The 13496-nt window shown below is 39.5% G+C and overlaps 1 protein-coding gene across 1 annotated transcript; it reads right to left on the bottom strand.

Moving 5' to 3' along the window:
- Window positions 1-7996: 7996 nt before the first annotated feature.
- LOC138127879 (solute carrier family 35 member G1) lies at window positions 7997-13469 on the bottom strand. The gene is made up of 2 exons (XM_069043962.1): window positions 13242-13469; window positions 7997-13193 (listed from the first exon to the last, which is right to left on the bottom strand). The coding sequence occupies exon 2, from the start codon at window positions 13185-13187 to the stop codon at window positions 12162-12164; it is 1026 nt and encodes a 341-aa protein (XP_068900063.1). The 5' UTR covers window positions 13188-13193; window positions 13242-13469; the 3' UTR covers window positions 7997-12161.
- Window positions 13470-13496: the final 27 nt, after the last annotated feature.

Here is a 13496-nt window from a genome sequence, read left to right as displayed (position 1 = left end):
TTTTGGACTTAGAGAACACATTGGTGGTTGAAATTCAAAAAGGTATATTATTATACACATGTCACATCGTTAGGAAGTTCCTTAACATTGACACAGAACAGAATACACAACAAAGTCAAAATGCGGAGGCGAGACGCCGGTAATTATGTTGATAAGCACTGCACTATTACTTGATAGTATTATCCGTAATAGTGTATGTACTCCGGCAAAATTGCCGTGCCGCCGGGTGGAGGTGGGATACGAGAAAAATAATAATAAAATTTGTAATTTAATGAGGAATTACTCCGGCCTGGATGTCGTGTCACCGGATGTGTCGCGGTACAGAACACAATAAAAAATCCAGTAACAAAAGCATCTGGAGAATAGTGAATGGTGGTCCAAGTTTGTAAAAATGATCGTCACTATTTAAAACGTCACCACACGTCAAACCCATCAAGCGTCGCTCTCTTCCCAGCGCTAATTCTCCAGTTGACTTAGAATTAAACGGATATTAAGAAAAATCGTAGAGAATTTCACAATTTGGTCAAATTTTGTCAAGCGTGAATATTTAAATTAGTTTAACAGTTCGAAAACTTTCGCTCTATTTGGAAGTCTGAGAGGATAGAAAAGAAAAGAAAAAAAAAAACCAAACCGTCGACACCATTGTGTTTCACTTTACAATAATTTTGTACTTGTCATCTCTCGGTTTTATAATTCGCCATTTTACGGTCTCTATTTGTAGTTGCGTAATGAAATATTCAGCTAGAAGAGGACGTGGCTCGTCGAGCGTGCGGGTGCGACAGAGACGGCCGACCGAAATCGACCAGTCCTGAGCATTGTACGATTCGTGAAATTTTTTACCGCGGAATTTCTAAACTGTGCCAACGAAAATTTTCTCACGATGGTCGAGTCGTCGTTTCTCACAATGAAGTCGTAACGATTTCGGGTCCTGTTCCTCGCGCGCGCGTTATCCTTGCTCGTCCTTTCTGGCGCAAGTCGTGATCAATCCACGTCCTGAAAATCCATAAAGGCTTTGGTAATTTACCCGTCACGGTCGACTGAGATGTCTACTCAATGGCTTGTTTGTCATTTGTTTTCAATTTCCGGTGAATGAACTAATTGTCGGAGTCCTTCCGTTTTTTCGTTTTTATTTTTGTTTAGGTGTCGTGGTTTGTTGTTTTTTTTTTCTCTCGCCTCTATTACGGATTTTTTTTGTCTCCCTCTCGGATGATTTGCGAAAATCGCGATACCTATGCAATTTTCATTGTTCGACAGATGACGGATGTTACGTAACGCTTTTGGTAAAAGTCTCCAAGTGGTCGATTAGAATGGGACCGTTGCGTTCAAGGATCCGCTATTGCGACACGTTCTGATCAATGGGTGTTATTAGAGTCGATCGCAGTCGCCTTAGAATCGTTATGACAATGCCCATCGATGGGTTTGTTAATGGAAATTGAGACATAAGAGTTGCGAAAACCGTCAAAGGTGGCTGTTTGTGTTTGCTTAGCGTTGCGAAAATGCGCGATTTTTTCCATTTTCTGACGGCTGCGGTTGACGTTTCGCAACGTAATTGCGTGGACGCAAAGAACGACAACAAACATTCGAAAACACCAAAAAAATTATTACGTTGTGTCCCGGGGCGAGGCAACGCGAAAAACAGAACAATTCCTGTGTTGCGTTACGTTGCAACCAAAAAAACAAATCATTTGCGTCAGACTCACGTTTCAAACAATCTCCTATCCTGATGCTTATGTTGTGGTACGTCAGATATTGTGAATTGAGCTTTAGCAGATCCGTTAAGCACTCGAATTACGTTGTGTTACGTTGTGTTTCAGAAGGCTGAATGTTTAAGTAAACATTTGTATTTTTATCAACTGACCTGCTGTAATTCGAGCTTTATCTAAAACATTTAAATAAATAACACACATTTCTAACGCTGCATCTTACGCTATGTTAAAAACAAAACACCAACTACATTGTGAATAAGTGCCGCTGTCTGTACACCTGTTATGTTTTATTACGTTGACGTAAATCAAGCTTTAAAAATGTCCTGTCATTTTCCATCCAGGTTGAGAAACATTTAAATATTACGCTAACGTTACATTATGTACCTATTTACAACTTTGGGCTAAGTCTTCACTGTAAATGAAGCTTTACTTAGAATTTACTTGTAATTCCATATTTTTTCCCTGAACGATTCCTGTGTTGCGTTAGACTTACGTTTCGAATAGTCTCCTGTCACTGCTTATGTTATGCTACGTCAGAGACGATCGTGTTAAGATTTGTGAATCGAGCTTTAGCAGATAGTTTACGCACTCGAATTACGTTGTGTTGTGTAAACATTTGTAAATTGAAGTTTAGCAAATATCTTGTAGCTTGTGCTTTTATAAACTGACTTCCTGTAAGTCGAGCTTTATCTAAAATATTTTAAATGACACAAATTTGTAGTGGTTGCATTTTACGCTATATTAAAACTACATTGTGAATAAGTATCGCTTATCTGTACACCTGTTATGTTTTATTACGTTGACGTACGTTGCGTAAATCAAGCTTTAAAAGTTTTCGTGTCATTTTCCATCCAGGTTGAGAAACATTTTAATATTACGCTACGTTACATCATGTATTTACAATTCTGGGCTAAGTCTTCACTGTAAAGCAAGCTTTACTTGGAATTTTTCCCTTATATTACTGGTTATGGTTACGTTACGGCATGTTGCATTACAACAGATTTCTCAGATTCAAATGAACTATGTTACGATACGTTAAGTTGCACTTAACTTATATCTAATTCTATGTTGTGTATTAACTTACTTAAGCAAAATAACAAATGAAATTTGTCTATTGACCAGTTTAGCTTGAATCTGCAACGTTTACGCTATGTTGTGTGCTCATAGTCATTAAACTCTAAATCAAGCTTTAGTAAGTTGTTTTATGGTTCGATATCCAAACAGAAGAATCCATATCCAAATTTAATCGGTAATTAATATTGCTAACGCCTGGAGTTTTGTAATATTTATACGTTACGTTACGTTGTAAATAAATACCTTGCTGACATTATACGCGAGTATTTGTGCATTTTATAATCATACGGCAAGCGCTGTAAATCAAGCTTCATCAAATATTTTATTGTTCATTGGTGAGCTTGTTGTGTGTCAATTTGGTATTACGCTAATTCGTGACGGTGCGTCTATATTTGTACGTTGCGTTGTGCGTTGTTAATTAAGCTCCAGTAAAGAATTGCTAAAAGGAGAATAAAAGCAAGCTTTCTTTCTGAATCTGGTTCTGAAGTTAATATGTACCTAATAATAATAATAATAACAGTAATATGTATGTAATAATAATATTAAAATTGCGAAAGTTTTGTTACACATATACCGGGTGACTTTTAATGATTGAGACAAATTTAGTGGGTTGGCACTCCTGAATAAGTGGTACGGCTTAGTCGTTTGTCAAAGAATTGTCTGTTTCTAGGTTAAGATTTTAGAAATAAATGATGACAATTTGATTTATTTTGACTTTTGACTGTCATATTTGTATTTGACAGTCAAGTGTACCAACATAAAATCGTAAATCTGTTGCCAACCGAACAAAAGTATGTAATTTCAATCATTAATAAAGTCATCCGGTACCAAGATATACTGAGTTTATAAAATAGTATAATTATTCGAATATAATGTAAGTTTAATAACAAATTGTTCCGGCCTGAATGCTGTGTCACCGGAATCATAGTTTGCAAAAAATTTACTTTTCTAATCTGGTCTGTCTGGTCATTCCCAGCTCTTAGCTAACAGAATTTATTATTATTATTTTATTTAACACACTTTCTTCAGTTCTTACCTCAAAAATCTATGAAAATTTTGATTTTTTCTACAATCCTAAAATTGTGTAATTAGTTATAAAAAATCTTCAAGATTTTTATAACCTGCTTGGGGTAGAATACAGAACCTGCACTCTATTAGCAAATAATATCGTTCACATTTTTCAAAAATTATTAATTTTTTTCAAATTGTAGTCCTCAATTTTAAACTCTTCATAATGTAGAAATAATCTGTTTGAAATCAACTCGCATCATCGATGATGACAAAAATTTGAACCGTGGTCTTTGCGAGTATTTAAATTTTTTTCGAATTACCTACTCAAAAATTTGCAAAATTTTGACAATTTTTTTTTTATTGTCTAATTCGGACATGAGTGCTACGGGGGGTCACTACTGGCTCAGATAGTAACAGAAATGTCTGACGTTTCCATATTTGCAATATCGTGTTTGCTAAAGTTGTGATTGAGACTCTCCAAAATGTCCAAATATTTGAAAATGTTTCACAATTTTTAGTTCTTTACGTGTCACAGTATGATAATTGAAATCGTAACTCCATTGGACATCGTCTTCGCGTTTTCCTGGATTCGTGTTAGTCGTTGTAAACCAAAAATTTTCAAATTATTTCCAAAAATTGTTGCTCTCGTGGTTAAGTCGTCACCAGACTGCTCCCAGACAGTCACAGTGGTCGTTTCTTTCAGCCATCCCAAGCCATAATCAGCCATGCACCGGTCCAACTTTTCAATTCGTCATCGGCCGTCGGCCGCGGCCTGAATGCCTTGCCACTCGCCAAAACCGGCCGATTCCCACGGTTCGTTCGCGTTTCCAGAAGCAGCACAAACCCGACGAAAATTAAAATCCGGCCAATTATCAAGAACAAAATTACATCCTGAAGTCCCGATCGGCCGACGGACGAAAACTCTGAAAAGGCGGCTTCTGTGTAAAACGACCCGCGCGTTTTGTCTTCGTTTTTTTTCCCCGCCGCTCGTATTATTATTATTCTTCATTCTTCTTCATTCTAGAGTTGACTCAATGAAAAATGAAGTAGCCTGAGCCGTGCACGCCATCGTGGTCCTTCTGGCCTCCGCCTTACGGACAATTGAGGCGTGCGGTCAGCCGCCTTAGAAAAAATCCAATTTATTTTTTCGACGGGAGTCGGGCGCACCGTCGCGCGGGAGCGGCGCGCCCGCCGCCGCCTATCTCCCAGGGACGCGCCGAATTTCCGCTCGAGTGCGACAGGGGGGCCTTTATGCGACGAACATGATATAGCTATATTTTAATTTGATATTTTTTTGGTATACCCAGTAGCACTTTTAAATTGAAGCGTAAAGGAATTAGTCTTCGGATGGCGTTGCATCTGTGACGTCCTTGGGCCGCGTATGTCGATTGTTTGGATTATTTTCGATCTAGTTGGAATGTTTTTTCCCGCGATTCACGCGTTTTGTCATTGTCATCATTATTATCATCGTCGTCGTCGTCCATTTCCGCTTCGTACGTTGGGTGCGTCGCTTTTTTACAGCGCCCTCTGGTCCTTCCGTGACCAATCCGATTTAATATAGCTTTTTCCCTCGTTTTTGACGAGCGCTCCTCTCTAACTGGAGCTCGTTAATTCGCTCTAATTTCGTCTTCTTTTTTTGGGCAAGATGGCCGCCTTCCCAATTACGCGTTTTGAAGTGTCATCGACGTACTTAAAAACAATGACGTAAGACGAAAATTTACTTTGAATCATGGTGGCGTTGGAGGGCTGGGTCAATTGCGCGACTGCTCAATTTCGGCGATGATTCGGATGGTTCTCAATTGATCTGGTTAAGCAGGATGGGGATGGATGCTGGAGACAGAAAATACACCAAATGGACTCTCGGAACGACTCGTGAAAAAAAAATTAGAGTAGGCGCTGAGCAAACATTTCAGTTGGCAATTCGTGAGATTTCAATTAACAAATGTCAGTCTTAAAAGTTAGGTTAGTGATTTTGAGAAAGAATTTTGTGTGACCTGTCGGTTGTAAAAGAATTTCCTCAACTAGTGCAATGAAACAATGATATTTAAAACTCCCGCACCTTTATTTGACGTCAACGGTGAGCACGGAGCACGCGCACGCCGCTTGTTTATAAATCAATCCAAGATCCAACGATCATCGATCAATCAATATTATCCAAAGAGGTTGTTGTCGGTTGTGGGGTTTTTATTGTCAAGGGGTCATTTCATGCACAACAGACGCACGATAGAGAAAAAAGTGCAAATCTTTTTTTTAAGGATAAGCTGAACTGTATCAAAGGATAGGTTAGTTTCTTGGGTTAATCTCTGCAATAATTCTTTGTTCACCCTTTTCAATATTTTCAGCTGATCTTTTTGTCGGTCGTCTGCTGCTTTTGAAAATTGTTAGTTAATGAATAAAGCTTTTGGCGTCTGCACCCTCCGAATTCCACCCCAAACCTCTCAATTCCTCCTCGTGATCAATCCACGACCCGGGTGGGTCTTGCACGGTAATTAACTCGTAATTAATTTAGTCTCGCCTGTCCGACCAGCCACACATAATGACTCCGCGTGGCTCTCGACCATCTCTAACTGCACATATCATTTACATCTTTTAGGAACGCGTAGCCACCCTTCACCCATCGTCGCGCGCACCCACCCTTCCACGCACATGTTTGCGCTTTTTTGGGTGGTCCACAATTAAACTTTACCTCCGACCTGTGTCGGAGCAATTGCTTGTTCACAACACCGAATCTCAAACAAGATTGACGGCCCCTTTGACTTCTCTCGTTCCATGAAACGAATTTGTTGGCGATCTCGGGTTCGCATGCGGGACATGTAAGACGACTCCCTCACGTAAAACTAATCGATGTAGGCGGCTAAAAATTCACAAACGGCGGACAGGTGTACCGACCGAACAGATGGAGAAGTCTAGGGGAAAATGGTTGCGGTCACTTCCGGCCGAACCAAGACTTTGATTTGTTCGTGGCGAGCAATTGCGGTTTTAATTAAGTGGAGTTGACGCGAACGAGAAATTAGAATTTTTAATCGCCAGAAACAGTCACGGGGTGTTAAATCTGGCGGTGGAGAGGCTGTGGCAGTTGGTGCGCTAATGGCCGACGGAAATGTGGCTCCTGAGGAAATTTAGATTGAAATTCAATACAGGCCAGAATGGGACCTAACACTGTTCCCTGTGGAACTCCAGAAACTTAAATTTGATTCATTTCGACTTTCACTCTTCCGGAGCTTCCCAAGGCTCTGTCATGGCTCCTTTAATATTCATTGTTTGAAATATATTTTGGATACGAACGAATCAAATGAGTTTTGGCAGTTTTCCAAGACAAATAATAATAGTGTTGATGATAATAAGTGTTAAATCTCCGTCGCAAGTTCATAATTTTTTGACACGGTCGACGTCCCGACCGTCGGATCGATTACCGCTCGGCAAAAAGCGATTTCTATTACTCAAAGATCCACGTTTCGTAAGGCGAGACCGTTGTCCGCGCCGTTTCCGTCCACTATTTTGAATTATGAACGGACATCATTTTTTCCTGTGATCGGATCATTTCTCTGAACCAACCAGTAAATGGCATCGTTTGAAAGTGAAACATCAAAACGCTCACTTTTACCGATTGGAAAAAATCGGCGCAGAGCGAGACGATGAACCGCCGGGTTCGTCGAGGTGGTTTTTTCCAGTTCGGAAGTGGTCCAGGCAGTGGCGTATCTGCAGAATCATGTCGGGAGAGCGGACCACCCGCGAGTTACGGCGTCAAGGAGCTCGAAGCAGCCGGAGACGTCTGCAACCAGGCTTGCGCGCGGGACGGGGCCCGGAGAGTAGAACGGGTGGTGGTTTTTGCCACGAAGACTTCACACCTTTCCGTGGGACGTCCCTCGAAGATTCCACCTGCACGCCTCGTAAAAAACCCATCGACCCCAATCGATTTTTTAGCACCCATATTGGTCCCATTTCGGTTTCATTAAAACATCACCGGCCCTCCCCCCAGTCAATTAATTTCAGCTGCGCCGCTACCTGAAATTCCACACCGAATTAATGACCCCAAAGATGAATGAAATGGAAATAGTACCAAAATAAAACCGGACAAAAAAAGCCCATTTCGACTAGCACCGACAAAGACCTTCCAGCGGTCCGCATCAGGCCCCGACAATGGAGTCAATTTGGGGCCGAGATGGCTTTCGACCGGAAGCGCCGGATTCCAATAAAACACCTCCTACTTGTACAGTTTTATTAACTGAAGAAACAAACAAACGTCCAATATCAAATTGGTCCATCTTGTTATTTTAGCTGCGGTACAAATTGTCGATTTGTCAACGTTTCAGGCGTTCGAAAGGAATTTTCAAAAAATCCGACACAGAAAACGTTATCACAATTTATGCCAAGTGTCAAATGGGAGGGCGGCGGGTCGCCCCCTGTCGGGGCATCGAGCCCCGACGAGAGGGGACCCAGACGCGACTCGCTGCGACACCGAAATGATAAGAAGTGGTTCGTGGTTTTGGCCTGAAGAAGCATTGTGCGCTGCCACCTAAGCTTAACGTGTCAAAAGTGTATACCGGTGATTCCGGAGGGCTCCGTTGGCGAGTTTGTGACGTCTCGCGCACCCGGCGAGTGTGTAGAAGGCAATTTGTTCGTGATGGGTCGGTGGGACGTCACAGCTCGCCGATGGAACGGTCCACGAGATCACTATCACCACGATTAAAAATAATACTGTCAAATACCGACTGTGCGAGGCGTCGACGCCGATCATGTCAAGTGTCATTTTACAAAGTGTCAATTTTATAAAGTGTCAATGTCAAGTGTCATTTTACAAAGTATCAATGCCACGCGGTGTGAATTGACATTGAGACTGTCAATTCTCACTTATAATATCCCTAGTGCATTGATTATTTCCGGAAATTTTTTCGAATGCATTTCTAAAACGTATTAATTAGCCCCAGTGGAACACGAGGGCTAATTACGTTTTGGAAATGCATGAGAATAAAATTTCCGGATATTAATCAATGCACGAGGGCATATTCGGTAAGAAAATCGCAACGACACGGACATTATGCTTCTTAAATTATAAATTTTTAAATCGTACGCCACTCATTAAAGACCAATAGAAAAATTAGTTCACGAGCCATAACCAAGACAACAACAAAATAAATGATTTTGATTGGCTGAAACAATTTCCACTTATTAATCACAGTTAGGTTGGTCTACCTACAAAAAATTTCCAAGAAATTTTTTTGTTGCCATGGTTATGGCTCGTGAACTAATTTTTCTATTGGTCATTAATGAGTGTCGTACGATTTTCGACATAACAAAACAGATTTGTTGACAGGAAACTTACGCTTACACTTCGGTTGTCAAATAAAAGTGTCAAGCCACGTTCCGAATATTGTGCGTGTGTAAATTTACATTCAACTCTTTGTAAACTGACAAGTATGTAATTCGACAATATTTTAATAAATGACAAAAAAAAAGGTAATCTTAAGTGTCAAGATTAATTAGTGCTAATTAGATTTTTGATTGTTTTATAACTGACAATTTTGTCAGCAGTACAAGAGTACATGACACTGTCAGATTATAATCAATTGTTGACAGAAAAGTTACATTTACCTTCTCCTGTCAAACTATTTCATTTTCAATAAAAATGTTAATGTCACTCCATACACATACATTTGACGGTCCAACAATAAATCAAAGTTGTTCTACATTTCATCAAATAAGATATTTAAACAATTTTGACTTGACAAGTGTCAAAATTCTCAACAACCTGAGAAAAAATTACACTCGCCATTTTCTTCTCTAATTAGAATCAGTGTCAATTTATACAGGGTGATTTTGAAAGTTGTGCAGATATTTTAATCACGAGCTACTGGCTTCATGTAGAACTCGGAAAAAATGTTTAAAAAATTGTATATCAAAAAATAAAATGACATTTTTTTTGAGCTACAATTTTTTTTAATTGCTTTTAGTCTTCTACGTTGTCAAACAACCTCGTAAGTAAAATTTCGGCACATTTTAAAAATACAGCCTGTATATCATATTTTATAAAACGTACACCAATGCGGTTTCCTTGTTTTAAAGCATATTTCCTATAGGTTACTTCGCATTGGCGTACATATTATAAAACATGATATACAGGGTGTATTTTTAAAATGTGCCGAAATTTTACCTACTAGGTTGTAGAACAACGTAGAAAACTAAAAGCAAAAAAAAAAAATTGTAGCTCAAAAAATAAATGTCATTTTCTTTTTTGACATATAATTTCAAAATCGCCCGTATTTATACATGTATCTTGTCAAATTGTTTCAATTTAGGTCAATGTCATTTCTTTGCATTAACATTTTTGTCAAATTCATTTAAGCATCAGTAAAAAAAAAAATAAGAATTTCAGTGTAAATTAACAGTACGTGTGAAATTTAAATTGACAACAGATGTGTAAGATATCAAAGTTGTCAATGTCAATCCATACAAATTTACATTTCAAACTGATTTTACAAATTTTAAAATACATTAACTGTGTCAATCTTTGACTGTGTCAGAACGATAGAGGTGACGATCATTCTTTTCTCGTCAAATCTGGATCAAATCGAGACATTAAATTTATTGCTCAATTTACTTAAAATTTCCTAAAATTTTTGGGAGGTGTCAAATCCTAACTATGTTGAATTACAATACAAGAGTAATACCTTTCTCTTGTCAAACTGTTTCAATGTATAAAAATGGCAGGGCCATTTTATATATTTTCATTTGTTCTCGCAGGTTCATGTCAAATGTCAACTGTATTTACTTTTATATTTAACTTGTCAAACTTTTTTTTATTGAGTGCATTTTATTTTTTTTTATATCATTGCACATTGATTTGACAGTTTTCAAAATTACGCCACTGTCAAAGAAATGTCGACTCTGTCCTACCCACACAGTTGCCACATAAATATTCGTACATAGTTGCCATACTTATCCACAACCATGTTGAATCATCCAATTTAATTTATACAGGCTGTCAATGTCAACCGATGCATTTCCATTATTTCTTATAAATTATCAGTTTTAGTGTAATGTTACGTAAGTGTCAATGTCGATCAATATCGATATCAAGTCATTCGCACTTTACATTTTTTTTTAAATAACTACATTTAACTACACGGTCAATTTCAACAACAGAACAATAACGACGATCTTTTTTTTTTGTCGTCCAACCAAAACAAACCTGACGATAAATTTACATTTAAACTTCACCTGTTAAATTCATTGTCAGTTTACACAAGAGTAATACATACAAAAAAAAAACTGTACTTTAAGCTGACAACATTCGTGTAAATTTACACTAAACTGTTTCGAACTTGACAATGCCTTTGTAATTTGACACTATTACTGTTTGACGAATGTCATCAAGATTTAAGTGTCAATGTCAACACAAGCTAAACTAAATTTTCGAATTCGTTCAAGTGTCAATCCTTTACCGACATAAGAAAAAAAAGTTTGACCAACATTACAAAGAAAAATTACAAAAGTATACATGTCTAATAATACATATTTTCGAAATCTTTTAACTGTCACTCTTTAACGATACAAAAATAACCACGACTTTTTCTGTTTGTAGTCAATTGCCGACAATAAATATGCATTCGCAGTTCTCGTGTCAAACTTTTTGACAATTTGACAATGACAAAAACGTTGATGGCAAAGTCATACGTTTACACTTTTTTGTCATTTTTTAAAAGAAAACGAATGAATTAAAGTCATCGTTTTTTGGCCAAATGTTGACATCCAAAATAATGTCAATTCTTGCATTTACATATTTGTTGTCAAATCAATGTAAAAACTATATTTTTTTATTTACATCTAAACTGACAATCTGAGATCAATACAATCAAACGATAATTGGTAACTTTCCTTTTCTTAACTAATTAACAAATTACACAAGTGTCAACTTATAGCTATTGTAAAACTCATTTTTCATCTGTTGGTAAACTGACAATCGCTGTGTAATTTGACACTAGTATCAGTTGTAATTTGACTACGAGTACAGTCATTTTACAAAAGTGTCAATGCCAGACGATGCAAATTTACAATTATACCTGTCAAATTTATTCAAATGTTAATTTTCAGAACTAATCACAGTGATTTTGTTTCCATCGATTTGAATCGACGTTTGACGCATTTACAGTTTTATCAAATATTTTTAAAAAAAGTTGACAACTTGACAAAATTTGTGTAAATTTACATTCAACTGTTTGTAAACTGACGACACCTGTGTAACTTGACATTGGTGCTCTTTGTAAAATGACAAAAACGGTTAATTTATCTGCGCCGATACCTCTCACATCACATGATTAGGATAATATCACATAAAAATTAAACCTTATGGAGTGTTACACCTCATAAAACCTATTTGACTAGAAGAGAGAGATTCCTTCTGAGACTAGCTTCTTGGGGCAACGCCAGAATCCACTTGCGCAACCCCGTCAGAACTACCGAACTCATCACCAAAATGGCGCCCCCTATCGAGTATTTATTCGGTATTTCATTGAAAAAGAGGACTTGCCAGACGAAAGCGAAGACGATGTCGCTACTCCTGGCGATGGCCACGGGCCCCGCTTGCTCCATCTGCAGTGCCAGGGTCAGGAGAATCTGCCCCAAAAAACTGAAAAAAGCGAGGGCGACTATCAAGTAGCGGTCGATGCCGCAAGGGGGCAAACACAGGGCCCCGATCAAATAAGTAACCAGGAGACATTGACAGAGAGCGAATGAACCGAAGTTGGTCATGATGACGGAAAAATGAATGCCCTTGAGAGCCCTCAACAAGACGTAAGCGTTGGCGCCGAAGAGGGTGGCCGAGAAGGCGGCCACCGCCCCCCAGATCTCCGTCTTCTGCCCCGACTCCCCCAGCGAGTCGACCGTCGGGCCGAACAAACTCGGGGGCCGCGTGATCAGCACCACTCCGACGAGAGTGAGCACGACGGAGAAGGCGTTGAACAAGCCGCAGGGCTCCTTCAGGAACATCCGGGCGAAGATGCCGGTGAAGACAGGCACGGAGAAGACGATGACCGAGGCGTCGGCGAGCGGCATGTGTCGGAACGCGTAGAAACTCAGCATGAGGGCAGCGGTGCCGGTGAACGATCGCAGCAGCAGCATGATTCGCTTCCCTTTGGGAAAAACGGGCTCTTGGCGGTATATCACGATGGGGATCGCGGGGAGGAGGACGCCCAGGTACCGATAGGCCGCCAGGGCCATGGGGTCCACGTCGGTCATCCACTTCACGATCACAGAACACAGGGAGAAAAACAGCGAGCTGAGGGTGGCCAGGAGCAGGCCCAAGTAGGGGTATCTGCAGTATTTCTTGCGGGTGTGGAGCTTTGTTTCCGCTTCGGTCTCTTCGTCGACGAGCTGTTGGAGTTCGAGATTTTCCGGCATCTTGCACTGCAACCGGGCGGTCAACGGGGTGAAAGGGTCAAGGGGGCTACTCACGTTGTGGAGACTTCCAGGTTAGAATCAGTCTTGTTTATTTGTTGTTATTCACGCATGGTAGTGTGGTTGGGGCGATTATTGTAACATTTTGCACCAGTTTTATTATACACTGCACCAAAAATGCAGCAAATACGATTATTTTGACAACCGATTGACAGGTCAAATGTCAAGTGACATTTGTGCGGGTACGGATCTTTACGCAAAAATAACAAATCGAAAATAACATAAAATGTCTCAGTTTGTGCAGGTTGTTTG

Source organism: Tenebrio molitor, chromosome 4, assembly GCF_963966145.1.
Source record: "Tenebrio molitor chromosome 4, icTenMoli1.1, whole genome shotgun sequence".
Classification (NCBI taxonomy): domain Eukaryota; kingdom Metazoa; phylum Arthropoda; class Insecta; order Coleoptera; family Tenebrionidae; genus Tenebrio; species Tenebrio molitor.
Note: the sequence above shows the minus strand (reverse complement) of the source record. Positions and strands in the feature narration are given on the sequence as shown.